This window comes from Myotis lucifugus, unplaced genomic scaffold, assembly GCF_000147115.1.
Source record: "Myotis lucifugus unplaced genomic scaffold, Myoluc2.0 scaffold_6, whole genome shotgun sequence".
Lineage (NCBI taxonomy): Eukaryota > Metazoa > Chordata > Mammalia > Chiroptera > Vespertilionidae > Myotis > Myotis lucifugus.
The window spans coordinates 19,194,073-19,219,270 of NW_005871054.1; the positions used below are offsets into that span (position 1 = coordinate 19,194,073).

The 25,198-nt window shown below is 41.8% G+C and overlaps 3 protein-coding genes across 11 annotated transcripts in view; 2 read left to right on the forward strand and 1 right to left on the reverse strand.

Moving 5' to 3' along the window:
• CEBPZOS (CEBPZ opposite strand) overlaps window positions 1–24,927 on the reverse strand; it is a 29,148-nt gene extending 4,221 nt beyond the window's left edge. For 2 of the 8 annotated variants that reach the window (XR_002827235.1, XM_023747752.1), the window contains exons 1-3: window positions 24,640–24,780; window positions 24,223–24,482; window positions 1,438–1,553 (exon numbers count right to left, since the gene is read on the reverse strand). Coding sequence is in view for 7 of the 8 variants with exons in the window: in XM_023747752.1 (XP_023603520.1) it covers window positions 1,438–1,553; window positions 24,223–24,335 (229 nt within the window). In the remaining variant the exon portion in view is untranslated. Of the gene's footprint in view, window positions 1–1,437; window positions 1,554–2,395; window positions 2,662–3,074; window positions 3,105–23,320; window positions 23,896–24,222; window positions 24,483–24,639; window positions 24,781–24,803 lie in introns of those variants that run through there. The other 6 variants (XM_023747759.1, XM_023747760.1, XM_014448139.2 and 3 more) reach the window with 6 other exon arrangements.
• On the forward strand, window positions 7,544–20,936 carry SULT6B1 (sulfotransferase family 6B member 1). 2 transcript variants are annotated; one of them, XM_023747744.1, is made up of 7 exons: window positions 7,544–7,644; window positions 8,656–8,768; window positions 10,180–10,269; window positions 13,571–13,697; window positions 15,713–15,807; window positions 17,760–17,916; window positions 20,711–20,862. In XM_023747744.1, exons 2-7 carry the CDS (start codon window positions 8,679–8,681, stop codon window positions 20,839–20,841), a joined length of 690 nt encoding a protein of 229 aa, XP_023603512.1. In that variant the 5' UTR covers window positions 7,544–7,644; window positions 8,656–8,678; the 3' UTR covers window positions 20,842–20,862. The 2 variants fall into 2 exon arrangements, with proteins under 2 accessions (XP_023603512.1, XP_023603506.1); XM_023747738.1 differs by having other exon boundaries at window positions 7,549–7,649; window positions 20,711–20,936.
• Window positions 24,928–24,953: 26 nt separating the features above from the next.
• EIF2AK2 (eukaryotic translation initiation factor 2 alpha kinase 2) overlaps window positions 24,954–25,198 on the forward strand; it is a 55,700-nt gene continuing 55,455 nt past the window's right edge. The window contains exon 1 of the mRNA XM_023746225.1: window positions 24,954–25,071. The gene's annotated coding sequence lies outside the window, so the exon portion shown is untranslated. The remainder of the gene's footprint in view (window positions 25,072–25,198) is intronic.

Here is a 25,198-nt window from a genome sequence, read left to right on the forward strand (position 1 = left end):
GTGGGGTCCCCCCCCCCCCATTTTCACGACAAAAAGACCGAGGGGGAGTAGGGGGGGTGTGTGGGGGTGTCTCCCCCCTCCCCCCTCCGAGGGGAAGGGAAAAATGGGGGAGGGTTTGGTCTTTCACCTCTACACTAAAAAAACCAAAGCCCCGTGAAGGGTGTTTGGCCCCCCCCCCCCTTCTCCCCCCCCCACAAACAAGGCCCGTTAAGGGGTGGGGGCCCCCCCCCTCTCCCCTCCCAAACCAGGGGGAAGGAAGGAGTTAAGGTTTAACCTTATACCACCAACCAGGGCCCGTGGGGGGGGGGGGGGGGGTTGGTGCGCTGCACCCTGTCAAACACAGAGCTGCAGGGCAATCAGGGGATTGGGGAGCTCCCCCCTATCAGGCACAGAGCAGGGCAGATAGGGAGGTTGTGGCCCCGCCCTCTGTCACACACAGAGGGCGATCAGGGGGTTTGGGCGCTGCCCCCTGTCATGCTGATCCCGGTGCCGGGAGCCTCACTGCTCCGCTGATCCCGGTGCTGGGAGGCATATTACCCTTTTACTTTATAGAATAGAGGCCTGGTGCATGGGTAGGGGCTGGCTGGTTTTCCCTGAAGGGTGTCCTGGATTAGGGTGGGGGTCCCCACTGGGGTGCCTGGCCAGTCTGGGTGAGGGGCTGAGGGCTGTTTTCCCGAAGCGAGTGACTGAAGCTTCGAACCACTCCTTGTTTTCTTTTTGTTTGTTTTTTTATTCTGGGCCAGCTTTAGCTCTGAGGCCTCGCTGCTGAAAACATCGATACAATGTTGCTAAAGCCCGGCTGACTGAAAGCCGGTTTCTGGGGTTTTGTTTATCTTCTATGTTTGCAACATAGTACATAGTTGCTTAGAGTTGTAGCTCAGAGGCCGGCAGCGCAGGCGGGGAACGTTGGAGTCCTCCTTCACTGCAGCAAGCAAGCCTCATGTTCGCTTCCAGCTGCCTGGCTGCCAGCCGCCATCTTGGCTGACAGTTAATTTGCATATACTCACTGATTAGCCAATGAAAAGGGTAGCGGTCGTACGCTAATTACCATGTTTCTCTTTTATTAGTGTAGATATCAAAAATATAAGTCTTAGTTTTACTATGGTTGCAAATATCAAAAAATTTCTATATGTGACACGGCACCAGAGTTAAGTTAGGGTTTTTCAAAATGCTGACACGCCGAGCTCAAAAGGTTCACCATCACTGCCATAGACCAACGTTCTATCCACTGAACCAAACCGGCTAGGCTGCAAACAATTTTTAGGAGGAAGCTAAGAATCATTTACAATAATTAACACCTAGTTTCCACTTGTGCCATAAAAATGCCTAATGACGTTGAATCTGAAGCAGTTTCGCTAATAATGCCATTTAGCACCTAAAATGCATTAGCAAACTGTATACCCCTCCATAAAACATTCACTTCTGAATTATCATTACCTTGGCTTGTGTCCATCTTATTAAACAAAACATATGCTCCAGCAACGCCCAGAAATTCAGCTACTAAAACTCCTTTAAAGATCTTCTTTGCCAGTGGTTCCAAAGTGCGGACCATCCTAAGTTTAACAACAAATATACGTGAACCTAAATGAGCATATTAAAACGTAATGTCACTTCTATAAAAATAACTCCATTCCCACAGTTTGATTATCTCAGTATGTTGGTATTGTCCTGAGCACGCTCTTTGTCACACTGTTCTGCCCTTTGTGCAGGTGGTATGTTCTCTAATACTCTGCAGTCCCAGCTCAGCTCACTGTCACGCCTTTACTCCATTCACTCCTGACTCCTTTTCACAACACCTGAGGGTGGGGAGGTAATTAAATACCCTACCTTTGTAGTATCCTACTAAAATCATTATCAGGTGTCCCCCCCCCCCAATATTTCCTTCTCTCATTTTGATAATGTGATCCCTGGGGACTAAAAGATTAAAACTTTACTATTCTTACCCAAAAGAAGCAGGGGAAGTGAAAGAAAAAAAAAGGACTTATAACCATCAGGCAGGTGAGTGGGTGAGAAGAGTTGTTTTGCTCTTGACTACAATGCTGTACATTACTGACAGGAAATAAGCCCTCATCAGTACAGGGAGCTCTCGGGGTTATTTTTAATGTTCAAGGGGTGAAAAGAACAAAACAGCCTGCCTGTAGCCAGACTTACAGTATAAGGAATCCCAGTAAAATGCCATTTCGTTTTGTTGAAGAGAGTGAGGTTAAGGGTTCAAACAATAAAGTCCAAATAACACTGTATAATAAATCATGCACCTTTCTTGAAAATGTATACATATGTACAAACACACACGTTTTACATTGCAAGTCCCTCAGCTTCAGGTTGTAACGACGGATAAAGCCCGTGAGATAAAGACCACCGAAGGCATACTGTGCACAAGAGTTAGGCTACTAACCTGCAGGGGAGAAACAAGAGCAGACAAGCTATTAAGAAGGTTGGAAGTTAGGTGACGTTTCAAATAAATCGGTCCTCTAGTGGGCTCAGAGAAAAGCAGCGCTGTGATCATGGGGTTAACATCGCACGGGGCTCAGTGCACACAAGCTTAAGACAAGGCTCAACGTGGCATCCGAAGACCCGTCATCTGTGCACCACAGCGGGAGATCTGCAGGCTCGGTATCTCCAGGCAGCACCCTGTCCCGCAGCAAGGACTCACAGTCTAGTCTAGAATAAGATATTGAACAAGATTTCTCAGCTACGTCTTTCCAGGTTCCCACCCGCAAAAGCCGAGCAGCCTGCGAGGCGCCTGCGCGCGACCTCAGGCCGGGTACCCACGATCCTCAGCCCCTCGCCGCCTCGCACCACCAGAGCCCCTGCTCCCACCGTCTGCCCAGCTGCCCCCGGGATCCCAGGGCACTCCAGCCCGGCCTGCACCGCCCCGGCCCTGGGGCCAAGGTCGCCGAGCAACCCGGAAACACTCGGTCAATCCGGCGGCGTGAGCGGGGAGACATGGCCCCGAGTGTCCTCAGCATGAGCCCAGTGTCCTCAGCATAACGAGGGCGCCCCCAGACTTGCCGAACTCCCGCTCTGGGTAGCACAAATCTAGCTCCGAACTAGTGCCCGCCCCGCTGTCTTACCTGAGTCGCGTGCACTAGGGGCTGCGCGTGCGCAAGAATTGACAGAGCCCCGCCCCTCCCGGCGATGACCCCGCCCCCAGGGCGTAATTTGCATTTCTTGTCCTCTTGCTAGGAGCCTATCTTGACTGTGGCCTACATACCTCAGTTTATGTAATCCTCAAAACAACCCCATGCTGTGACGATCTCATTTCACGGGGAAGGGGAAAGGCTTACCCCGCCCACAAGCATACAGCCTATAAAGACAGGACTCGGATTTGAACCAAGGCTGCTAACTCCAAAGCCTGTGCTCATTCTTCCGCACCCTTCAGCCCAAAGTGTGATGGTCTCCAAGAATCAGCAGTACTGGCTTTCCCCTGGGAGCTTGTTAGAAAAGCAGATCCACCGGCTCAAAATCTGCTTTTTAGCCAGATCCCTAGACAATTCTATTGCAAATTAAAATTTGAGCAGTATAGCCCATAATACCCTGTAGGAGGATGAGAGGGGATGGGTAAAGAAATGGGATATAAAGGTCTACTGAGGTACCAGGTGCAACGCAAAGCCTGGACTGTTTTCCTATCAGTAATGTACAGTATTGTAGTGAACAGCAAAACAACTCCCCCACCCACTCACCTGCCTGATGTTATCATTTCTTCTCTTTCTTCTTGTTTTTTTAAACTTCCTCTGTTTCGTTTCTTTTAGGTAAGAATAGTAAAGTTTTCATCTTTTTGTCCCACAGGGTGATCACATTATCAAAATAAGAGGAGGGAATATTGTGGGGAAGGGACACCTGATAACGAATTTTTGTCACCTGTTCCCTCTCTCTCTCTCTCTCTGACTAAAAAAACACACAAATTAATTAAAAGAAAAGAAGGTAAGTAGAAACGTTCTCTTTAATCTCAAGGAAAGGAGCTTTAAATAAACCTCCTATGCTACTGCCACCAGGGCCAGGAACCAAGTCAGGAAGCACTGTCTGAGAGGTCCACCCCCACTTACCCTGGGCCTGAGTGGACCCGGGAGCCGAACTGCAAGCTGGGATCTCACAGGACCTGCGGGCACCCTGCACTCAAAGGCACGCCAGGGAATGGATCATGTAGCCTAGGTTATGTTGCCATCATTCCTGCCACTGTTTCCTCCCCTCATGCATACCGGACAAGTAGAGTGGAGAATCGTAAGGTTGACAGGTTGCCCTGAGCCTAGGCCCTAGGGAAACTAACAAGAATCAGAGCTCCTATTACCAAATCAAAACAGCCCTGAATCCTCCTGTAACTACAGGCATTAAGGTCAGAACAGGATCCAGCTATACTGTCTTTTTTAATGTTTTACTCACTAAGATGCAAGCAAAGGACAATAACAACGTTTGAATTAATACCTTAAAGTCTATCTTCCCCAGGGAAACAAGGCTCTGTACAATGGAGGGGACAATCCCATAAGCAGCTTGGCAGGGAGTCCAGTCCTACCCCTTTTCCTTTCAGGGAGGAAGTTCTGAAACACACAACCTTCCCACCTTCAGTGAATAGCATCCTCTTATTATGTAAGGTAATAAGACCTTCAAAAGGGAGTGCTGTTTGGAAATTAAAACATAGCAAAAACACTCGCATATTCTAATTTTACCTTTTTACAAACTTCAAAAAAATTAATCACAACTATAACAAAACCCAGACACCTGTTCCTAACTAGGCACTCTCTTTGGTCAGTTCTGTCCTCTCAAAATGGAGATTAAAAGAGGTTAGCTAAAGAATTTATAAGCATACATGCATTGGATACAGACAATAGACCGGTGAAGGCCTGGGGTGGGATGGGGAGATGGGTGGAGGGGAGCAAAAGGGGAGAAATGGGCATGTTTATAATACTCTCAACAATAAAATAATTTTTTTAAGAAATGGAGATTAAAAGCTGCCCTCCCACATCCACCACTGCCTCAGTCAGATACTTTCTGTTGATATAAAGTTTCCACCATTCTATGATGCATGTGTTCCTATAGGCTTACATTTCCGAAATTGGAAGGCATCTCACAATTGCTGTGTACATTTGACACAGTGATTTCCCAAAATGCTGTTATTAAATGAAGTCTTCTAAAACCCAGGAAATGTATTTCCCTTGTGGTCATAAAAATATCTCTCCTCAGAAGGTAAGAGTTTGGGATTTGGTTGTTTGTTTCAGTGAAAAGTCCCATGGCCTTGTGTCTTGTAGCACATGAAGAAGCACCAGGAATGCAGTGGCGCTAACTAAACCTGAGACCTCTAAGAAAGATCTTGCTGCAATTGCCTCTTTGCCAAGAAACTCAGCCTGCATTCCAGTTCCAGCTCCTCAAACTCCTGACTCTATTTAGCTCCATAAAACTTCAATTAACCTACCTTGGAAATGGTAACAGTAGTAACACTGATTTCATAGGGCTGTTATGAATATGAAGGTACATTAAATCATCTATTACTTGGCAGCATGCCGGTACACACAAGTGATCAATTTTTGTTAGCCATTATTAAATGATGCTAGCTATTGTTTTAACCCAGCGGTTCTCAACCTGTGGGTTGTGACTCCTTTGGGGGTCGAACGACCCTTTCACAGGGGTTGCCTAAGACCATCGGAAAACACATATATAATTACATATTGTTTTTGTGATTAATCACTATGCTTTAATTATGTTCAATTTGTAACAATGAAATTGGGGGTCACCAAACATGAGGAACTGTATTAAAGGGTCACGGCATTAGGAAGGTTGAGAACCACTATAATAACTGATATATGAGTGACTGCAGCAGCTAAGTATACATAGCTAGGAGTTAACTTCTTAAGTTTTAGCATTAGTTTAGAGCCGTGGTCGGCAAACTGCAGCTCACGAGCCACATGCGGCTCTTTGGCCCCTTGAGTGTGGCTCTTCCTAAGCCTTAGGAGTACCCTAATCAACTTAATAACAATGTACCTACCTATATAGTTTAAGTTTAAAAAATTTGGCTCTCAAAAGAAATTTCAATCGTTGAACTGTTGATATTTGGCTCTGTTGACTAATGAGTTTCTAGATTCTAGACGAGTCTCAACTGGGCTGACTGGGCACGCCAAGTCTCTGCCACGTATCTGTTCCATGCCAGTAGGCTACCTCAGGAATGTCCTCGTGAAGATGACAGAAACACAAGAAAGAGCAAGGCCTCTCGAGTTGTAGACTTAGAAGCACCAAACTTGCACTTCTGCTTCATTCTATTACCCAAAGCCAGGCACATGGTCAGGTCCTGAGACAGAGGCAGAGGACACTTCAAAGTTAAATGCCCAAGGGGGGGGGTGGATGCAGAGAGGGTAAGAGATCATTCAACTCATCAGCAAGACCTATCAATTCTACCTTAGAAATACTTTCCACACCTGCCCAATACTCCTTCTATCTTATTGCTACCACCACTTCAGTTCACCATGATCTCTCTTACCTATCACCACCTGACTGCTCTGTCCAAATCTTTCTTGTCCATTCCTTCTCAGACCATTCTCAATGCAGCAACGAGAATAAACTTAAAAAGAAAACCTCCTCTGACCACTCATTTAATTAAGTCTGCCAAATGGTTTCCTATTGTTCTCAGGATAAAGGTGAAAATCCTGACTAAGGCCTGAATTGTTTTCAATTTTCAATTGATGGGTTATTTTAAAGCAAATAGATGAACCTGGTGAAAGGGAGAAAGAGTGAAGAGGGAGTGTGGGAAAGAGAGGCTTTGTAATGACTTCCATGTGAGGACAGCCTGGGAGCCCTTTCTCCAACTTCATCTCCTTCCATCCTTTCTCTGACTTTATGGTTGGAACACATCATAATTCCCCAACTTGTACACTATTTCAAGCCTCTGGGGTCTTACTTGGACTGCTCTGTTTCTAAGTAGAGTTCTTTATCCCTTCTTTTGGTACGGATTCAAAACTCTCTGCCTTATCCCCTGTAAAAAGAAGAGAGGAGAAGAGCCTTGATTGGTTTGGCTCAGTGGATAGAGCATTGGCCTGCGGACTGATGGGTCTCAGGTTCAGGAGAGGAAGAGGATGGGGAGAGGAAGACAGGTTTCATTCCACGAATTGCTTTTTGCTAATAAGAAAACTGTATACCTGATTCAATTAAATAATTACTTGTTAGATGTTTAATATATATTATTGTCTATTAACAGATTCCATTCTTACCTTCATTGTGGAAGTTGCCTATAATGGTAATATAATCAACCCTTGGTCTAATATTCTCTGATCCTCAGCTGTTTTGCACCTGGGGTTTGCCTTTTGTCAGAGGTGGGTATTCAAAAGGCTGGGGGAGGGGTGTTGGATGAGAATTAAATGACTTCCTTCTCATGTGAATGGGAGGAGCCGTTTATTCCACCTCCTGAGCAGCTCCATTAAAAGCTATCACTGCCCCTATAGCGCAGGTTCATTCACAGGGACCCAGCATGGCCGATAAGTCAAAATTTATTGACTACATTGATGAAGCTTTGGAAAAATCTAAAGAAACTGCACTTTCTCGCTTGTTTTTCACCCATCAGGGGATTCCTTACCCTGTCACCATGTGCACCTTAGAAACCTTCCAAGCCTTGGACACCTTTGAAGCCAGAAGGGATGACATCCTGCTAGCATCTTATCCAAAGTGTGGTAAATAGCAGCTCATGTTCACTTCGTCATGACATAGTGCGTGGGTAGAGCAGGGTGCAAGGCAAAGGTGGGGAAGAAGCCAGCCAGAAATCAGTGAGGAGAGGGCCAAGAGGGGTCAGAGCACAGGTTGCCAAGTCAGTAACTAAAACTGCTAGATTTGGAAACTACAGAATCTGGGGAAGGAGGTGTGTGTGTGAAATGAACATGATGGCTGGTGGGTGTAGAAGGAGAGAGATGCACAGAGGGGCCAGAAACAGAAACACGAATGCAGGAAAGTCTGGTTGCCATGGAGCACTGACTGTAGTAGAGATTTTCATCCTGATTTTTGACTGAAGAAAAACCATGGCTACGTCCATAATTTAGGTAATGATTTCCATGTAACGGTTCTTTTTCAGGACCAAGCATCAGTCCTCCAGTTTCTCAAACCAGCTTTATAATGGTCGTCCATCGGTGGGCAATAAGACATTAAGAATCCAAATTATCTAATTTTACACCATCTACTTTTGATTCTTTTAACTGTAATTTTAATTTCTGTTTATTAAAGCCAACCTCACTCATTTAACATTTTTCTTTCTCTTAACTGATGCTGGGATTTTATAAAATCAAAGTTATATACTCCTATTGAAAATATTCATTAATGTAAGATAAAATAACATATGATATATAAAAGCAATCATTGCCACAGCATACAATTTTTCTATAATGAACATGTTATAATTAGAAAAGAAATACTGTCTCATGTTAAAGGAGAAATCTGAGTAATAGGTTGAATTTTATATTAATGTAGAGAAAAAAAGTTGAATTTTATATTAATGTAAGTAAATGCTGTTTTCCACAAACCTTTGTTTCTTGCCACAGCCCAGGTTATTTTAAACACAGAAGAACCAACTGTACACATCAGGGCATGGTGGCTGATCTTACTTTTTATGATGGATATGCTGACGTAAAATGCCTTTACTATATCAAGCCTCTTTAGTGAACTTTGATTGTCTGATTTTTCTTTCAGGTTCAAATTGGATTCTTCACATCATGAGTGAATTAATATTTGCTGATTCTAAAAAAAAGTATGAATGTCCAGAATTCCCAATTCTTGAATGTGGGGACCCAGAAAAATATCAGGTTAGTATAAAACAGCCTTTACACTTATAGCAAATTATTAAAGAAAGATTTCTTCTGTTGGGGGATCTTTTAGTTTTGAGTTCAGAACGTACAATACTTACAATTATTGTAAGCTATTGTGTGCTTACCATATCCCCAGCACTTTTCAGGGATCATCTCATTTTATCACAGAATAACCTTATCACCATATTACAAAGGAGAACACTGTAGAGACTTGCTTAAGGTCAAGGAGGTAATAAATGGCAGGGCTAAGATTTGAACCCAAGTTTTCTGATTTGAGTTGTTAACCTAGTCTATACAGTATAGCCAGCTTATTAAAAAAAAAAAAAAGGGAAAGCTTCCCCCGTAAAAAGGGAGTCTTCTCAGAGCATCTGAATTAACATGAAAAATGTTCTATAAGGTGAGTGAGACACATGGTGTAGCTCCAGGGTTTCTGGAAAATGTCTTAACTCTGTATGGTATTTGGGTTTTGAATATCTGTAACTTATCAGAAATGTGTTTTTTTTCCTCCAGGTAATTTTAAAAACATTTTTGTATTTTTGTAATTTTATCATATGTAAGAACAAAAATATTTTTCTTTGCAACTTGCATAGAACTCCACATAAAAGATATTCACTTTACAGAAAACTTTTCTAAAATACATATATTTTCTTAAATGAGACGTAACTATATCTAGTCTTTACATTGCTTACTGTTTGGTTATATCACATTTTCATGAACATAGTATTATATATTTATCTAGTTTTGTTAGAATTACCTCCCATTTTCCCCTTGGATATTTTTCTAATCCTTTTAGGAACTTTACCATTTCTCACATGTCTTTATAGTGGAAAAGGGGCTCTATAACTTAATCTGAAAATTACCACCTGTGTGATTCTTCAAAACCTCAAAGCCTGTGGTTAATCTCTAAAATGAGGGTTACAATATCTACCTGAGAGGATTATTGTAAATGAACCTAAAAGTACCTCTAAGACTAACAAGTGCAATTTTTATAAATCAAGTATTATGACTCCCAGTCACCACGTGGACCCATACCATTGAATGTAGAAGAGATACGAATTCAGGCAAAGAGTGGATTGTGGATTATGGGCATTTTTGAACAAAATATTTGGTATGATTGTGAGAAAAGGTAAATGTTTAAAAAAAATGATAGGCAGTATCCAACAAGGAAGTTCAAAAGGAGGATTTTAACTATGTATTCATTTATGATTCTCCACTCCTCATCGCACAAAGGAAACAGACATGTAAAAAAAAAAGAGGAGGAAGAGAAGACACCGCAATAGTGATGCTTAAAACTACTATCAGACACTCACTAAGTTTAGGAGTGATTCACTATACACATAAACACACACACACGCACACACGCACACGCACACGCACACACTTTCACCTTGTTGTGTATATTTTTAAGAGAATGAAACAGTTTCCATCACCAAGGATTTTGGCAACTCATCTCCATTATAACAAACTACCTGGGTCCATCTTCAATAATAAAGTTAAGGTGAGTGTCCTTTCCGACTGGTATTTCAGTGTGAAGTTTTTAATGTATAGCTATTGGCTTTCTGAGCTATATCATGAATTTGTTACTCATCACAGACTTTTAATAAATGACATGTAAGATTTGGGCATTTCTTTTGTTGTTTCTTTCCTCAGATATATCTGTTGTAGTTGCATAAATCAAAGGAATTTTCTGCTAGGATATATAACATACATATTTTAAAATCCGTTTTATAGTGAAGAGATTTCAGAACCCCAATAGGATAATTAGTGTTTAACAAATGAATACAAACTAGAAAAATAAGCAAAAAGTGTTCCTTTAGTTCTATCTGGTGAGCACTAGTTACCTGAAGTCTGAAATGATTTTATTTCTGAATTTCACATGTAATAGCAAACTTCATGTCATACATAAATTACTATAGGTGTTTTGGCTACTCTTTTTTGTTTTTAAAAAAACTTGTTTTATTAAACAGTATTGATCTGTTCTCATAATTATTAGTTTTTATCCAATCCTTTTTTGTTTTCACCTGACTCTCCCCAATTCCTTATTTCTGGGTGCCTCTTTTCTCTGTCTCAGGAGCAAAGATGAGAATTAATTAAAATAAGGATTCAAACTCTTGAATGCCACAAATAGGAATGAGAGGATAGGGCAATAATAGCAAAGAAAGTGGGAGGAGGGAAACAGCTAAGATAACTGCAATGGTAACAGGAAAGAGGGGAAATAATGGAGGAGGAAAGAAATCACTAGGGAAGTGCAGGCTTAAAATTAGTGCCTTGTAGCCAGGGTACAGGATCCTAGGAACTTAGAATTGGAAAATACCTTAAAGGTCATCTACTCCGCCCTAGCCAGTTTGGCTCAGTGGACAGAGCATTGGCTTGGGGACTGAAGGGTCCCAGGTTCGATTCTGGTTGAGGGCACATGCCCGGGTTGTGAGCTCGATCCACAGTAGGGGGCGTGCAGGAGGCAGCTGATCAATGATTCTCATTGTTGATGTTTCTAGCTCTCTCTTCTTCTCCCTTCCTCTCTGAAATCAATAAAAATATATTTAGAAAACAAACACACAAAAAAGGTCATCTACTCCAATCATCACGAGGTGTTTGAATTCCAGTAAGTGGCTGTCTGGGTTCTGATTTATAAAACATTTGGATTTGGAGAGAAACAGTTTCACTGTCACAGGAATACAAGGGAAGTGGCCAAGGGAAAAGAAAAAAAAAAAGAACCAAGGGAAGTGGTTGATGCTGGGGATTTGTCCATATCCAGCTGGCCTTCACTGTTCAAATTTATGGCTTTGTAAAATTATAAACTGCTACAAGCCAGGGAAACTAATAAATGTTAGCCAAAGCCCCAAATGTAACACCCTCAAGTGACAAAAATTGGCTGTCTTTGGATTGGGGGCAAGGGTAGGTGAAATATATAGACCCCAGCTTATTTATCTCTATTCAATTGTATCCTGTATTTCTTTATTTTTTAAAATATATTTTATTGATTTTTTACAGAGAGGAAGGGAGAGAGATAGAGAGTTAGAAACATCCATGAGAGAGAAACATCGATTAGCTGCCTCCCTCACGCTCCCTACTGGGGATGTGCCCGCAACCAAGGTACATGCCCTTGACCGGAATTGAACTCGGGACCCTTCAGTCCGCAGGCTGATGCTCTATCCACTGAGCCAAACCAGTTAGGGCTCCTGTATTTCTTTAGACCAAGCATGTCAAACTCAAAAGCTAACATGAGCCAAATAAACGAGGCATGTGGCCCACAGGCCATGAATTTGACATGCTTGCTTTAGACTGACAAGGTGTTTTGAGATCCTGACTCCCTTTCAGTTTCATGTCATGTACAAATCTGATAAGTATAGCTTCTATATCTTTACCTAAATCAACCATTAAAACGATGGCCTGGTCAGGACAGGAGAAATGCCTCAAAACCCCTCCAGGCATGTTTACCTTAATTATTTAGCCTCCTTTCACAGGAGTTCTATGTACTTAATTGCTTCTGCTCTCAGCTTACAATCTTCCATTTTGTAGAAGTAATTAGCAACAAATTACTAATTTAGAACTGTCTAAGGAAAGCTTGGTGTTCGTCAACAAGGACTTGTGAGAACACATGGTGCCCCCTGGTGGTCTACTTCTTGTATGTGATCCCAAATCATCTAGTCAATTCTGGAAAAATTCCTCCTGACGGAAGTCAGGTTCACAAATCTGCAGTTTGCCAATCCATGCCTGCCTCCTTTCTGAACCTGGAATGATTTCTGCCAATTTCTAGTCCTTGGAAGCTTTTGTGTGTTGTCTCAGATTCCTCAGTGGCCATTAACAGTGCTCAATACTGTATTCTTCAATTTCCTCAGTTCTTGAAATGGAATTCGTTAGGCCAGAAAGCCCAACTAAATTCACTTAGAGCAGCCAGATATTCTCCTGCAATCATTTGGTTCTCTTGGGTTTCAATGTGCTCTTCACAATGTTCATTTCACACTTTTCATTCAAAAGAACAAATTCACTCCTCATCAGAGAGGACAGGCATAACATGGGAAGTCAGAGGTTCTGCTGCATCTACATCACCCATCACACCTCGGGCCCTGGAGAGTGGGCCTGCCATTCTTTGATCTTCTGACACCAAACTCTAAACATTGTCCTTAATATTTACTTTGCTTAAGGGTTCAACCTCTTAGCTCATGCGCTTGTGAGCTTGCTCTTTATTCCTTTTTTATATCTTCTGTGTATGACTCTTTACTGTCTAACTCATTAGCAAAAATCTTCTCCTACAACAGTGGTTCCCAAACTTATTTGGCCTACTGCCCCCTTTCCAGAAAAAATATTACTCAGCGCCCCCTGGAAATTAATTTTTTTAAAATTTTAATAGCAATTAAACAGAAAGATATATGTATTAATGTTTCTACCTTTTTCGTAAAATATAGTAAAGAAAGGTGTAAATTAGAAACATTGAAGTTTGAAATTATGAAACTATTTATTGAACTCAGAATAGAAAGGTAATACAAAAAAAAGTTAAAACAAATGCACCTGTGGCCATCACCGCCCCCCTGGATCGCTGCAGCGCCCACCAAGGGGCGGTAGCGCCCACTTTGGGAATCACTGTCCTACAACATCAATGTTCTTTTTCTTCTTTTCTCCCCTCTCCCAAGACTTCCCCATCTGTCACCTCCAATTCCTCAATTTTTTACGATCATTCTTTCTCTACATATTAACAAAAGTATGTAGCATACAAAGGACACATGATTTTGCCCACCCTCTCACTTTTCCAAAGTTCAAAACATAGACCTAAACCAATTAACTTAGTTTTATCTCCCTAGATACTGGTGATATTTCGAAATCCTAAAGATACTGCAGTATCTTTTTTCCATTTCCACAATGATGTCCCTGATATTCCAAGCTATGGCTCTTGGGATGAATTCTTCAGACAATTCATGAAAGGACAAGGTATGACGGTTGATAAAATAATTCTCCTTACTTTCACAGATGATCACATAAATACGAAAATTCAAATGTGTTTTAGGGTAAAGAAAGAAAGGAGATTAAGGCGGATCCAGGAACCAAAAATAACTTTTAAATGAAATTTTATAGCCCCACTAGTTCTGTGTATCAAACAGTACATTACTGTTCTTAAAAATAATGTAGACGATTTATATGTTGACTATGAGTATTGAGTGGCCATATAGACATGGGACAAAGAGGCTTAAAACAGAGTCATGTAGAAAAGTGTTTCTAGTTCCTTTCCCTTAAGTTTCTGTCTAACACGCTAACAAGCAAAAATAGATAAAATCATGACACCGAGTAACCACAACTTACGTATTTGTTTACCAGAAAGGAAATGAATTTTTTGTTAGACCATGTTGATGTTTTACTCTGGTTATTGATAACTACAATTGTAGAAGTGTCTACTAATGCTCCAGGTATTAAACTGGATGTTATAAATCCAGGATTTCATTTCAGACCATAACAACCTATAAGTAAGGCAGTATTGGTCCCATGGCACGAATGAGGAAACTAATCAAAAAAGTTAAATCACTTGCCACTGGCCCTCCTGCTTGTAAGTGGCAGTGACTCTGCTTCCACAGGTTAACTAATGCCTTCTTTTAGTAGCGGCTCTGTTGAGTTTTCATAGTGTAGAAGGAAGAACTAATGCCAGGTGAGCCTTGAGGAGAAATCATTGCCAGGTCCCTCCAAGAAGATTGCTTTTAAAGGTGATCATTCCAGCAATGCCATGCCATCCCACATGCATGGACGCTGGGTACAGCACTGGCTCCTTAGTAAAGATCAAAGATTGGGATTGGGATGTTGCAGAAACAGAAAGTGCACAGGAGATGTTTATGAGGCACCATTAAGAAAGCTTTGATGGAGGTAGTGAAGGCAAGTCTGAAACATTACCCCAACAAGAGAGCATTCAACCATGAGAACTCTAAGAGAGCATTCAACCATGAGAACTCTATTTTAGGGAATCTTTGTTGCCCTATCCATCCTTTTGGTGGCTATAACTTGGAGGGCGTTTCTGCCTAGTGAACTTAAAAATTCAGCTTAATGGAGGCAGCTCAATACACTGGAAAATGTGTATGATTTGTAATGAGAAGGCCTGGATTAGGATTCACCACCTCTTATTATATATTAGTGATTAATATTAGATAAAATAGCTACCACTTACTTAGCAGTGACTACTTGCCAGGCACTACATGCTATCATTAACACATGTTATTTAACTCTAATTCTCATAAGACCCCTCTATGGATAATACTATTATCATCACCATTTAATGAAGAAAGAAATAGAGACATAGAAAGGTCACACAGCTATTAAGTAGCAGATTAATTAATGGCTTCTTTTAGTAGTGGCTCAGTTTTCCAACTGTATGTTTTATGAAGTCTAAACACACATCAAGCGATTCTGATAAAAACTTAGTATTCTGGCTTCTAAGACTTAAAATACAAAAATAGTATGTAATGTTTCATTAATAATGTTTATGTCCATTACATGATGAAGTAATACCATTTTGTCGTATACTGGGTTAAATAAAATGAAATATTAAAATTAATTCCACCTATTCCTTTTTTTTTTAATGTGGCTACTAGAAAAATTTAAATTACAGGTGTATTTAAATTTTGGACAATACTGACCTAGATAATATCTGTCGCATCATCTTTCTGGCATTATCTCTGTCAGTTTTCATGTATCAATCACTGTTTCTGAATTATTTTATTCACCTAAATATTCATGAATGTCTTGCAGTTTTTATCAAACCATTTTACAACTTGCTTAGTTGTGTTGTTATTTATGAAGATAAAATGAACAAATATCTAATAAGCCTGGCTATGCCAGTTCTTTTGGAGCAGGGATTTAATATAACTTATAAACATCTTGTTTGAGCTCAATCAAATATAGATAGTTTATATTTTAACCTCCATTATTTTAAATTCCTTAAGATTTTTTTCTTGTGTTTTTAGTTTCTTGGGGAAGCTATTTTGACTTTGCAATTAATTGGAACAAACATCTTGATAATGAAAATGTTAAGTTCATATTATATGAGGACCTGAAAGAGGTGAGATTATGATTATTGATATTCTACAGCAAGATTTATTATAAACTACAACATGGAACACTTATATATAATGTCTGGATGTATGAACACATATTGTATTCCATGAAAAAGAAAGAAGAATATCCAGATATGTGTATACTGTTAGGGAAAACAAACAACGCATAAGTGCTTAGGTTGACTATTTAATATAAATAAAATAATGCTTAGCAATTTATAACTAACAGTTGCTGCTTTATTTTCCTTTTATGATAGATGGTCCAAATTAGGAATGAGAAAAACAATAGGTAGGTCTTAACTGAGATTTAATTGTACATGCATTCGACTTTGGATTTATGTTTTCCATGTAATTTTTAATTGTTTATTCACAAACAGTGAGTGATTGCTCAGCATGGTTCTAGGCCCTTGGGATACATCAGTGAGCAGACCAGACAAATTCCCCTGCCCTGGAGAAGCTGACATTCTCCCTGGAAAAGGCAAGAAGACAGAATGATAAATAATAAACAATAAAAATAAAAATGTGGATGATAGTGAGAAAAAGGAAATGGCATAGCTGACTAAGAAAACACTGGAAATGCCTGAGGATAGGGGATGGGGACGCTAGACAAATCCCAGGATAAAATAGGATGGTCAGGGGAAACCTCATGGAGAGGATGGGATTTAAGCAAAGATCTGAAGGAAGTGATGGATTGAGCCATGTGGGTAACTGGGGCCAGAGCTTCCCAGGCAGAGAGAATCGACTGAAGCAAAGGCCCTGAGGTAGGAGCTCCTGTTTGATAAAGGGACAGGAAGCAAGCAGATGTGCCTGGGTCAGTAGAGGTGAACAGGGGGGCACTAACCAGTCAGAACACCACCCATGTGGGGTGCAGTGTGAGGAATGGCGTGGCAGTTCATTGAAATGACTTCGGCTTTCACTCTGCGTGAAATAGAAAGCCACTGTAGGAGTCCAGCAGACATGTGGTAGAAGTTGACATGTTGTTGTTGTTTTTTGTATTTATTTTATTGATTTTTTACAGAAAGGAAGGGAGAGGGATAGAGAGTTAGAAACATTGATGAGAGAGAAACATGGATCAGCTGCCTCCTGCACACCCCCTACTGGGGATGTGCCCGCAACCAAGGTACATGCCCTTGACCGGAATCGAACCTGGGACCCTTGCGTCCGCAGGCCGACGCTCTATCCACTGAGCCAAACCAGTCAGGGAGAAGTTGACATGTTTTTAATAGGATCACTAGGGCTGGTGTGTGAGAACAGACTGGAGAGGAGCAAAGTACAGGGAAAACTAGGAGGCGGCTCCTGCAGGAAGGAGTCCAGCCACGGGAAGATGGTGCCTCAGGCCAGAAGCAGCAGTGGAGGTGATGAGAAGCGGTTTATTTCTAGGTTTATACGAAGAGAAGAATCAGCCCTGGCCGGTGTGGCTCAGTGGATAGAGCATCAGTTTGCAGACTGAAGGGTCCCAGGTTCCATTCCGGTCAAGGGCATGTACCTCGGTTGCAGGCTCCTTCCTGACCAAAGCCCTGGTTGGACGATTGGCAGGAGGCAGCCAATCGATGTGTTTCTCTCACACTGATGTTTCTCTCTGTATTTCCCTCTCTTTTCCATTCTCCCTAAAAATCAATGGAAAAATATCCTTGGGTGAGGATTAACAACAAAATTTTAAAAAAAGACTATCATCGTAGATAAAATTCTAACATATTAATTAATACTTACTATCATTATTTATATCCTAAGTAGTGGAATAAGAATTCTAAATTAAAACCATAAAGTAAAACCAATACAGAATATCTTCTAAGGATATCTCGACTATTTATACAGAGGTATCAAATTAAATCTAAGTAGAGAGATAGACAGTTGAGTTAAACAGGCTTAATGAATCCATTCTGTCTAAGAAACCTATCTCTGCTCACAGCACGATTCCCATAGAAAGGAGGTTATCTTTTACATTTTTGTTTTTTAGAATCTGGCCGCTGGAATAAAACAGATCGCCGAGTTCTTTGGATTCTCTCTCACTGGGGAGCAGATTCAAACTATCTCTGCTCAGAGTACCTTCCAGGCAATGCGAGCAAAGGCCCAGCAAACGCACGGGGCTGTCGGCCCGTTCCTGTTCCGCAAAGGTAAAGTGGCATTGGTTTCTAGGACATCCGTCCATTTGTACGTAACAGGCGATCCCTGTGACTTTTCTTAAATGAGACAGGTTTTTCTTTTCCTCCCCGTCAACAAGAAGGCTGGACGCAGTTCAGAGCTGGGACCGGCGGCTCCGCAGTATCTCTTAGATACCGAGTTCCTTCCGCCTTCCTGCTCGTCACCTTGTGTGATGACAAGGGAGCAACGAGAGCTCCGCCATTACATTAAAATTAAAGGATTATTTTATTAAAATGAAAAGGGAAAGGCAAGAGACAGAGTCATGTGTGTCAGCTCAGTGAGACCCCTTTCAAGAGCTTTGCTGGAAGCCTCACTCGGTGACTTCTTATACTTGTTGGCTGGGAAATGTGATTTTGTTTTTAAGGTGGGCACACGATTACCCAATTAAAATGAGGGTCTTGTTAATAAGGAAGAAGAAGAAAATGAGTATTGGATAGGCAACTCGTTGTCTCTGGCACCGATGATTTTACTAAATTTCATGATGGTATTCTAATTGCTTGTGGAAATTTATGATAGTATAGCTTAAGCATTGCCAGTTTTATTTTATTGCATATGTATTGAGAGCATAATGTGATTTAGAGGTAGCCCATATAACCACAACAGCTATCAATTATTGGGCATCTATCATGCGTTAGAACCTTGCTGGGCTTAAATTTCATAGCAAAAAAAAAAAAAAATTTCATCCTTAATTTTACAATGTGGGCACCATGTGCAGAGATAGTAATTTGTCATTGTCACAAAAACTAATACATGATGGAGTCAGGATTTGAACTTAGGTCTACTTAACTCAACTACACTTTTTCAAGTGAAGGCCTATTTTTAAAATCCACTGTGAATGGAACATTGATTGTAAAACTGATTTCAGTTTCATTCCTGACCATAGCCCTGATTTTTATGCTCAGTCTTATTAGCTTTAAGGAGGGGGGAAATACAACCTTTCTATACATGTTAATCAAATAGCATTCAGAATAGAAAAATCCTAAAATAAATAACACAATACCAAGATTTTTAATAATATTTCTTTTAGAAAATTCAGAAAGCACTGAAATATGTGAAAAAGCATTAAAAAGTATCCCTATTTCTCTCACCAGGAAGGTTTAACATTTTGGCATATTTCTCCCACTTTATTCTGTGATGTTTTATATAGTGGATGACATTTGTAAACAGTTTTGTGTTTTATTTTATTCCCTTCATATATCTAAGCATTTCCTTACGTTTTTAAACCCTCTTTATGAGCACAAATTTCAATGGCTTATGCAACATGAAACTTTTAACTTCAACCCAAAATTATCAAAAGATTCTAAAGGAAGAAGTAACTTCCTTTACTTTTAAACATATATATATATATATAATTTTTTTGCTTATTTTTATTGATGTTTAGGGAGAAAGGAAGGGAGAGGGAGAGAAACACTGATTGGCTGTCTCCTGCAGGGATCAAACTGCTGATGATCAAACAATTGAACCAAACTGGTCAGGGCAACTTCCTTTACTTTTAAAAGCAAATAAGAAAAACATATCCTAATCCCAGGCAAATAATCACTCTTTGCAAAATTTTCAGTATAAACTTGCTGTAAAATGTTAACTTCTCAAGGATATTTAAGCTATTTAAAATACTCTAGAGAGGAAAAAACTAGCTCTCAAGAAACTAGAATTTTAGGTTCTGAGTGTTGGGAGAGAGATAGAGATGGGAGATCATTGAGGCCAAGGTTCCGCTGAGTGATATCAAGAAAGCAAGTCACCGCCCTGGCTGGTGTTGCTCAGTGGTTAAAGTGTCAGGTTTGATTTCTAATCAAGGGCACATACCTGGGTTGCAGGTTCATTCCAGGCTCTAGTTGGGGGCCTGCAGGAGACAACCAATTGAGATGTCTCTCTTACATTGACGTTTCTCTCTCCCACACCCTCAACTCCCCCCCTCACCCCCACTTCCACTCTTTCACTCTATCTAAAAGCAATGGAAAAAATATCCTCAGGTGAAGATTTAAAAAAAAGAGCATGTCACCTACTATACCACAGATGGAGAAGTCCCAATGTATACTGTTAATTTTACAAAAGGAATTACATTTATTTTGTTTTGTTTTTAAAAATCTATATAATAAAAGCCTAAGCGACCATTATGGTGGAACGACCAAAACAACTGGTTGCTATGATGTGCATTGACCACCAGGGGGAAGATGCTCAACACAGGAGCTGTCCCCTGGTGGTTAGTGCACTCCCACAGGGGGAGAGCTGCTCAGCCAGAAGCTGGGCTCACAGCTGGCAAGTGCAGCGGTGGTGGCAGGAGCCTCTCCTGACTCCGCGGCAGCGCTAAGGAGCAGCGAGCCAAGTGGTAAGGAGTGAGGGGTCCCAGACTGTGAGAGGGCGCAGGCCAGGCTGAGGGACCTCCCCTCAGTGCATGAATTTCATGCACCGGGCCTCTAGTATATATATTTTATTGATTTCAGAGAGAAAGGAGGGAGAGGGAGAGTGATAAAAACATCAATAATGAGAGAGTCATTGATCCGCTGCCTCCTGCACACCCCCTACTGGGGATTGAGCCTGCAACCCAAGCATGTGCCCTTGACTGGAATTGAACCTGAGACCTTCTAGTCCACAGGCTGACACTCTATCCACTGAGCCAAACCAGCTAGGGCTACATTTGTTTTGAAGACTAATTTTTTTTCATGTGTTCATTTTCACATTTCAAAGTGAAACACTACAATGAAAAATGGTAAAATAAAAAATATTCTAACAGGTGTCTGCGTCTACTTTTTTTTGTGTGTGCTGTAGGTGAAGTTGGTGATTGGAAAAATCTGTTCAATGCAACTCAGAACCAGGAAATGGATGAAAAATTCCAAGAGTGCTTAGCAGGCACTGTCCTAGGAGCAAAGTTGAAGTGTGAATCATATTGCCAAGCTTGATTCTGGTCAGTTCATCCAGCCTGGGTGTTTTATTTTCTTTAATAATAACCGAATTTAAATAATTACATAATAAATTTATCCAATAATCAAGTAATTACAAATAACATGTAGAGATAAACAACACAAAGTTAACAATAATGATAACACCTGAAGCTTTTCAGCAAAAACTTAAGTTTATTCACTTTTTGAGAAAAGGCCAATTAGCTAAAAGAGGGATATTAAATAAATGTATTTAATATGCCTGGCTGGTGTGGCTTAGTAGATTGAGCATTGTCCCGTGGACCAAGAAGTTTGATTCCCGGTCAGGGCACATGCCTGGGTTGCGGGCTCGATCCTCTGATGTGCAGGAGACAGCCAATCAATGTGTCTCTCTCATTGATGTTTCTATCTCTCTCTCTCTCCTTCTCCCTTCCCCTCTGAAATCAATAAAAAAAATTTTTTTAAATGTATGTAACATGAAGATAAAATAAAGACCTTTTATATATTAAAAACTGGGAGAAATAGTCCCTAACATAAGTGCACTACAAGGAATATTCGACAAAGTGGTATAGGTAAAAGGAACACAGTACCAGTTGGAAATTTCAATCTACACAAGGAATAAAGAGCACCAGAAATGGTACATATGTGAGTATATATAAGAGCTATTTTCCTCATTTTAAAAGCTCTTTAAAAGATAATTATCTATTCAAAACAAAAGTAGTAAAAATGTACTTTGTAGTTCATAATATATGTAGAAGAAAATATATGACAGCAATGGCACAAAAGATGGGAGAGGAGGAACAGAAGTATAACCTTTTACATTTTGGAAAGCAATTTGGTAAATTATATGACCATATATCTTACAATCCAGCAATTATACACCTAGGCATAAATCCTGGAGAAACTCCCACATTTGCAAACAGATATACTGTAGAAGAAAAATCTTTATTGTAGTATGGTTTGCATATACGGAGAAATTTACAGACTAAACTGAGAGGCAAAAAAACAACCAAACAAAAAAACCAAAATCCAAATCAAAGAGGAGACATTAGAACTGATAACAAAGAAATACTAAGCATCATAAGAAATTAAGAACAATTATACAACAAATTAGAGAACCTAGGAGAAATGAAAAAATTCCTAGAAACATACAACCTACCAATACTGAATGATGAAGGAAAAGGAAATCTAAACAGACCAATTACTAGTAAAGACATTGAATCAGTAATCAAAAACTTCCCAACAACAGAAAGTCCAGGACCAGGTGGCTTTACTCATGAATTCTGCCAAACACTTAAGACATTTACATTAATCCTTCTCAAAATCTTTCCAAAGATAGAAGAGGAGAGAACTCTTCCAAACTAATTTTATGAGGCCAACATTACCCTGATACCAAAGCCAGACAGGACACTACAAGAAAAGAAAATGATCCCTGCTGAACATAGATGCAAAATCCTCAATGAAATATTAGCAAACCGAATTCAACAATACATTGAAAGGATCATGCACCACAATCAAGTGGGGTTCATTTAAGGAATGCAAGGATGGCTCAACATATGCAAATGAATAAGTGTGATAACACCATGGTAACAAAATGAAGGATAAAAACCATATGAGCCCTGGCTGGGGACCCAATTGTTTGGAGCGTTGTCCTGTACACCAGAAGATTGTGGGTTTGATCCCCAGCCGGGGCATGTATGGGAGGCAACTGATCAATGTCTGTCTCCCTCTTTCTCTCTCTCCTTTTAAAATAAATAAAAACATATCCTCAGGTGAAGATAAAAGAACCATATGATAATCTCAATAGATGTAAAAGAGCCTTTGACAAAATTCAACATTCATGATAAATCTCTAAACAAATAGTATGTATAGAGGAATGTACCTCAACATAATAAAAGACATATATGTCAAGCTCACAGCTAACATCATACTTAATAAAAGGGAAGAGGTTTTCCTCTAGCATCAGGAAAAAGACAAGGGTGCCTACTCTTGATGCTTTTACTCAACATAGTACTGGAAGTCCTAGCAAGAGCAATTAGGCAAGAAATAGAAATCAAAGGCATCCAAATCAGAAAGGAAGAAGTTTGCAGATAACATGATCTTATGTATAGAAAACCCTAAAGACTCCACCAAAAGCCTGGCTGGCTTAGCTCAATGGTTGAGTGTCACCCTATGAATCAGGAAGTCACAGTTCAATTCCCAGTCAGGGCACATGTCCAGGTTGTGGGCTTGGTCCCTAATGGGGGACGTGCTGGAGGCAGCCAGTCAATGATTCTCTCTCATCATTGATGTTTCTGTCTCTCTCTCCCTCTCCCTTCCTCTCTGAAATTAAAAAAAAAAAGTATATTTAAAAATTTTTCCTCAAAAGACTCCACCAAAAAAACGCCCCCCAAACTATTAGAACCCAGGATTCTTCAGTCCTCAGGCTGACGCTCTATCCACTGAGCCAAACCTGTCAGGACTTGCCTTATTTTCTTGATGACTTGATGGCATCATGTACCTGCAATATCCAGATGCAGTTTCAAGTTTCTGTTTGAGGAATGATATGTCCTCCAGGGGAAACAGAGCCGATGATGTCATAGGAGCAGGAAGCACTGATTTCGAAAATGTGTGGTAAGGCTTACATGTGGGAGACAACACTTTCAGTTTCCCTTCTACTGTTTCCTGGTTTCATGCAACTTGGTTTGGAGCATTTACTGCACTTGAAGGACAGTACACGCAGCTTGCTGAGTGTTGTCTCCTACCTGGGGCTGTAACTGAGTCTTCACTGCTCCAGCCCACTGTCCTATAAGGCCAGCTTTTGGGCAACGAGGTTCATAATAAAACCATTGAATTCTATGGTAGTCAGTGTACTGCCTCACTTCTTATTCTGTAGAATGGGTTCCTCAGTGAGAGATACCACGATGGTAAACAAGGTATTCAGAATGTCCAACAATGATGGTGCTGACAGAATCATCCATTCCTGCTGCACATCCTCTTCATTCATTCTGAACGAGCACTTGGCGGGAGCTGGCTGACTTCTACAGAAGTCTTCTTGCCCACCTGCTTCTCAAAAGCCTCCTCAGGAGTGGGCGCCTGTGGTGAACATTCACAAGGGAACACGGTATGTTTGAACCCTGTGCCCAGAGCTACCGGGAAAATGTAATTTATAGCCATTGATACCCTGTCATAAGGGGGGATGTAGAAGAGAAGTGGGAAAGGCCTCCTGGAGCCGATGCCCAATATTTAACGTGCACTTGAGGTCCATCTTGGGACCACTTCTCTCCTTTCCCCTGGCTGAGATGTCGATGGCAGGCTCCTGATTCTAATTCTAGCTCCCTTGCCTACCAGCTGTGGTGACATAACTTCTGTCTCAAACCTCAGTTTTCTCCTCTGTTAAATGGTGATAGGAATGGCACCTACCTTGCCCTATTGTTGTGGGCTAAGTCCTCAGCATTCTTCAATCCACGTGTCCATGGACAGTTCCAATTGGTTCCCAATGGCCCGGCCTCAGTATCCCTCTGGGAGTGTGTCATAATCCCTTAGGTGAGTAGGAGTTCTTATAAAGTGAGGATTAGCGGTAAGGGCTTTGGTGATGCACTCCATGAGGTCCCGCGGGGAGCGGGTGGCTCTCCTAACTGCTGAACTGGCTGGTGCTGGGCACAGCGGCTGGCATGAAGCACCTGTTGAACGAACGGATGGACGGGTGCAAACGTAAGATGATGCCCCCAGGCCTCGTCCTCCCGGCCTCCCCCGTAAACGGCCTTGTAACTGTGGAAAGGGAAGGGGTGCTTTGGTGTAGGGCCTGTTCTAGGATTGAGTGCGGCCTGGGCCACTTACCAGCCCCAAGACTCTGCGCGAGTCAATTCGCTGTTTCTTCTCCTGTAAATGGAGCCGATAACTTCCACCCCCACCCCGAGCCCACCCTGGAAGAGGAAAGGAGATGGTGTAAGCCTGGGCGCCCGGAGACTGCGGCGAGCTGCCCACGTCCCGCGGATTCTGACCTCCACGGGGTCCTGGACTCGCCCAGGGGCCCGGGTGCAGCGGCCGGGGCCGGACACGCCCAGGCGCAAAAGTGGCGGCTGAGCGCCGGCCGCTCCGCGGGGCCTTCCGCGCGGGCTCGCGTCCCAGGCGCGTTTCCCGCGGTCCCGGAGCCGCAGATGACCTGTGCGGGAGCGGGCGGGCGGGCGGGAGGCGGAGTCCGCGGGGAAAACGAAACTGAGAGGAAGCAGCCCAGACCCCGGCGGGGTTCGCGGACAGCAGCGGCGCCTGGTGAGCGGGGCGGTCGGCCCGGGGCGGGGGGCGCCCACGAGCGGCGAAGGGTCCGGAGCGCGGGCGGCAGATGCGGGGGCGCCCAGGTGTGGCGAGCGGCCCGGAGCGCTGGGGGCAGATGCGGGGG

Coding starts and splice junctions, on each gene's coding strand:
- SULT6B1 (XM_023747738.1), top strand. CDS start 7,565: ATGTGCACCTTAGAAACCTTCCAAGCCTTGGACACCTTTGAAGCCAGA. Junction 8,769..10,179: donor GGGACCCAGAAAAATATCAG/GTTAGTATAAAA, acceptor TATATTTTTAAG/AGAATGAAACAGTTTCCATC. Junction 17,917..20,710: donor CCCGTTCCTGTTCCGCAAAG/GTAAAGTGGCAT, acceptor TGTGTGCTGTAG/GTGAAGTTGGTGATTGGAAA.